Source organism: Octodon degus, unplaced genomic scaffold, assembly GCF_000260255.1.
Source record: "Octodon degus isolate 3935 unplaced genomic scaffold, OctDeg1.0 scaffold00182, whole genome shotgun sequence".
NCBI classification, from domain to species: Eukaryota; Metazoa; Chordata; class Mammalia; order Rodentia; family Octodontidae; genus Octodon; species Octodon degus.
This window is the reverse complement of record NW_004524758.1, coordinates 3,833,792-3,838,323: the sequence shown is the minus strand read 5'-3', so window position 1 is coordinate 3,838,323 and position 4,532 is coordinate 3,833,792. Positions and strand designations below refer to the sequence as shown.

Here is a 4,532-nt window from a genome sequence, read left to right as displayed (position 1 = left end):
TTGGGGGCTCATGTACTACCTCAGGGTACGGGGCTGACCTTGGGGGCTCATGTACTACCTCAGGGTAAGGGGCTGACCTTGGGGGCTCATGTACTGCCTCAGGGTACGGGGCTGACCTTGGGGGCTGCGTCCCCCGGCCGTCACCTGGCTTGTGAAGGGCCGACATGCTGTGCTCAGCATGTCCGCCTTGGTGGGCCCAGGACAGAGCATCTGGGTGTGTGCTGGTGAGGGGAAGGTCATGTTGAGATGGCTGTGGCCCAAGCCAGGGCCCCAGGCCAGGTGCAGGGAGGGGCAGAGCTGGTCTTGCCTTTCCGCACCCCTTGGACTGGAGTCAGAGGTCCTCTGAGCACAGCCACAGCCACCGTGTGTGTGCTAGGCAGCCATAGATGAGAACCCAGGCCTTTCTGACAAGAATCACTCAGAAATAAAGGCAACAACGTTTTCCTTTAACAGCTTTTTGTTTGCTTTCAGTATGTATTTTTCTTTCACAAAGATTTTTTTGCCTGCAAAAGCTACACAAAATTCCACCAGTTATAATTTTCACAGTAGCTGTCTATCCTAGGGAAGCTAAGGAGGAAGGAATAAGCTCACTACATGGACAAAAAGAGAACTTCCAATTATTCTTATGTTTTTATAGCCATGACTTTTAAACCTCAGGGGGATTCAGGGAACACAAGAACTTAGAGCCTGAATGAGGAGCTTCAACAAGTCTGTCGTTTCCCAGCTCAGGCAGAGGGTGCCTCGGGGCTGCCACATCTAGCAGGGGCTGGGAAGGTTCCCTGCCGTGAGCTGCGAGTCGTGGCGCTGGAAGCACGGAGGGGTTTTCCTCGTGCTGCGGAGGCCCCTCTGCGTGGAAGCTGTGGTCTACCTGGCGCTACCGCTGCCGCTGTCAGCAAAGTGGTTTCCTGCTGTTGGCCAAGAGCTCTGCTCCACGCAGTCTTGAGCGTGGGCTTGCCCAGTTGATACAGGTTGACTAAAACCCGCAGAAACCTAGTGTGATCCCCAGATGCCAGTGGGGAGAGCTGGCAGGGCCAGTGCTGTGCTTGCTTTCAAAATAAGCACCAGAAATCATGTGAAAAGGAATGAGAAGGGACCAGTGTTTGACTTGTCCTTGGTGCCAGTCTTAGGGCTCACCACGCCGTTCGGTTCCTCCGGGCTGCCGGAGCTTAGCACGGAAGGTCCGGAGCTGCAGGGCTCCCGAGCTGCTGCCCAGCTGTCCCCTCAGGAGCCCAGGCAGCCACTCGCTATCTGCAGGTAGACGTGATCACGAGTACCTGCCTTCATGGTTGGCTTGTGTCTCCTGGAGTGCGCATTGGTGTTAAGTAGCCTGTTTGCACCCAGGAATACACGTCCTGCTGTCCTATTATTTTGTGTCAAGCTCTCTTCTTTATTCAACGAAACACTAAAATATGCTTTTGGGTCTGTTTTAGGAGGTGATGCAGGATTACCGAGATGAAGTCAGGGATTTCTTTGCAGTTGACAAACAGCTGGCCTCAGAACTGGAGTATGACCTGAAGAAGTACAGCGAGCAGCTGACCCCGGAGCAGGAGCTGGCCAAACACGCAGGAGTGGACAGGGGGCCGGCCGGTGACACCAGGGCACAGGCCACACAGGTAGACAGGAGGCCGCCCGAGGTTGCCAGCTTTCCGTCTGCTTTGCGCTGTGCTAGCCGGCCTCAGAGCCCACCTGCCCTCGGTGTGCCTGCCTATGTTGTGAATGAGGGGTGTGCCCACAGCCTGGGGCTCCCCTGCCCACAGGTGCCACCCGGGCCTTGCCTGAAAGTCACAGTAATGGTGGAGATGTGGGCGTGTCTAGCAGGCGGGCTCGCGGAGCAGTGGGCCTTCCCCTCCAGGGCGGGTGGGCGTTTGGCCCTTGTGGGCTTACTCAGGCCTGCGCCTTGGAGAGCAGAGGCCCAGAGTCTGCTGGGTTTAGCTGCTGCTCTGCTTGGAAGTGAAACGCTCTCCCTGGCTGAGGGACCAGACAGATGTGCACCAAGAAATGCCAAGGCCAAGCATATTGGTTCCTTTGTCTCTTTGATGTCACGCTATCTGCATAGTTTGCTGATAGCTGTGCTTTGAAGAAGTTATACTAACCCACACTGATACATATATTTTAATCTTTAGTTAATCTTTATTTTAATCTTCGGTGCATGGTCTCGCTACGCAGCTCAGGCTTGTAGTGATCCTCCTGTCTCAGCCTCCCCAGTAGTGGGATTAAAGGCTCACGCCACCACACCCAGTTTTGGGGCTGGTTCAGCACCACCCAGGGTTCCATGGTCAGCAGGGCATGCGGTACTGGGGATAGAACCCCGGTCCTTGTACTTGCCAGCAGGTGCTTAGACCACCCAGCTATCTCCCCAATCTGCCCACGCTGATACATTTTAAGGTAGGCTATACACAGGCTTGCCCCTATCCTGTGACAATTCCACTGATCTTCTCTTAACAGGTTGCCCCAGGTTTAGAAGCAGTACCAGCTGCTTTCGGCCAAAAACCAGCCATGGTTTCTCCAGCCCTGAGCTGGCCTACTGCAGCTGGGTCCAGTGCTAACCACGCGCGGGAAGCTGGGTCTCCACAGATCTCGGTGCCCAGGGTCGGGTAAGAGTGCGCTGAGGCAGGGGCCATCCGAGTTGCTCCCAGTGCTGGTGCTCTGACACCAGTGTCCCCTCGGAGGCTGGCAAGAGGGTGGGCCAGATGGTTCACAAGGCAGAGGATGGGCGTCTTGGGCTCGCTGCCCCAACTCAGTGTCTGTGGCCTGTAACCCTCCCTAGGACCGTGTCCCTGAGTACCATCGCAATCCTGAATTCTGTCAAGAAAGCTGTGGAATCCAAGAACAGGCGCTGCAGTCGGAGTGTGGGAGTGCTGCCTTTCTCGCTAAGTCCCAGCAGCCCGGAGAAACCAGACGGCCATGGTAAGCCCTAAGATTGGCACCACACGGCCAGAGCTTGCGGGCACAACCCTGGTCCACATCTCATTCCTTTTCACACGGTTTCTGGGGCTTCTTTTTAAGGCAAGTGGCACCAGCTGGGGATATAAGATTATAGATGAGAAAATGATCTATGTCTATGCTAAAAGGCGTGGAAGGAGAGTGGCACACAGGGCTCACCCGTCCCCCGGTCTTTCTACTCGCGTGCGTGTTGTATTTATGAAGTTGTGATCTTGGTACGCTTTGTCTTATAACCTGCCTCCTTACACAGACTTCCAGTGACCTACCACATAGCTTTTCATGAGCTTTTAAAGCTTTTCTCATGGCTTTATAGCCTTCCAGGTTATCACATATCAAAGCAGTTGTTACTACCAAATTCGTTCTTTTTTTTTGAGACAGGGTCTTGCCATGTAGCTTCAGATTGGCCTTGAACTCACAAAGTGCTGGACATACAGGCGTGTACTCCCAGGCCCAGCACTACCCAGTTATTGAAAGCATAGATGTTTCTCAGTTTTTTTTTATATAAATCAGTGTCACAGTAGTAAATCTTTACCTACACAGCCTTGTAAGTTGAGATTATTCCCAGCAGCCAGAGGCTGTATTTAAAAATTCTTTTAGTATCAAACTATCCATTTTTCATGCCAAATGGTACAGGTGTATATATTCCTACTTTAGAAACACTGGTTTTATAATTTTATATTGTGTTTATACACCAAAAATTATGTGATTTTAATTTCCATTTCTTTGAATTCTAGTGATAATGGGCATTTTTTCCCCATGTTGGTCATTTATTTGTAGTTATACTGATTTTTTTTTTTGTCTATATTTTAGGGAAGGGTCTACAGGGTGTTCAGGGTCTCACTACTAGATCGGACTCCTAGTGATTCTCCTGTGTACAGCCTCCCAAGTGCAGGGATTACAGGTGTGTGCTCCCACGCCCAGTCTCAGTCACAGTCTCGTGTGCCCCAGGGGCAGGGCCCGCGCAGGCCGGGGATCGAGCCCCCAGCTCCTGGGCCTGCTTGCAGGCAATTTAATCCACTGGGCTATTTGGCCCGCCCTTTGAATTTGTTTCTTTATAAGAATACTTTCAGCATTAGCAATTTAAATGTTACTGTATGTATCTTACGTTTTCGCATTTGGTTTTTTATTTTGTGATACTGTTAGGTGTTTTGGACCAACAACTCTTCCATTCTGTTGTAGCGTCTTCCTGCAGTGTAGCGCAAGAGAGCAGCGGGTCTGTGGACTGGATAACCAAACGAGCCATCAGCACGCCAGAGAGTAAGTAGTGGGCCCTGCCGCCCGCGCCCGGCCCTGCCCGCCAGCAGGAGCGCTGAGCCTCCATCTCGGCCTCTCCCAATGCACCGCGCATTGTGGGGCCTTCTTGGGATTGCACATCCCATGCTGATTGCAGCTGCTGGAGTACTTGAGCATTCCAGAATGTCAGGCATTCCTTCCGGCGCTTTCAGTTCAATCCGATCTTCAGCAGCAGGATCCTAGTACGACCAAAGAGGCTGAGGCCCAATAGGTCGGTCAGGTCACTGACTCAGACGGCGCCTTTGTGAAGGGCCCGTCCCGTGCAGGTGCGCGCGCACTCCCTGGTCTCCTTGCCC

The 4,532-nt window shown here is 52.7% G+C and overlaps 1 protein-coding gene across 2 annotated transcripts in view; it reads left to right on the top strand.

The window, feature by feature from the left end:
- Positions 1 to 4,532, top strand: part of Ncapd3 (non-SMC condensin II complex subunit D3) — a 65,365-nt gene that overhangs the window by 56,378 nt on the left and 4,455 nt on the right. For both annotated transcript variants that reach the window (XM_023703840.1, XM_023703839.1), the window contains exons 29-33: positions 3 to 25; positions 1,431 to 1,613; positions 2,446 to 2,594; positions 2,768 to 2,907; positions 4,123 to 4,200. In XM_023703840.1, the coding sequence (XP_023559608.1) occupies positions 3 to 25; positions 1,431 to 1,613; positions 2,446 to 2,594; positions 2,768 to 2,907; positions 4,123 to 4,200 (573 nt within the window). The remainder of the gene's footprint in view (positions 1 to 2; positions 26 to 1,430; positions 1,614 to 2,445; positions 2,595 to 2,767; positions 2,908 to 4,122; positions 4,201 to 4,532) is intronic.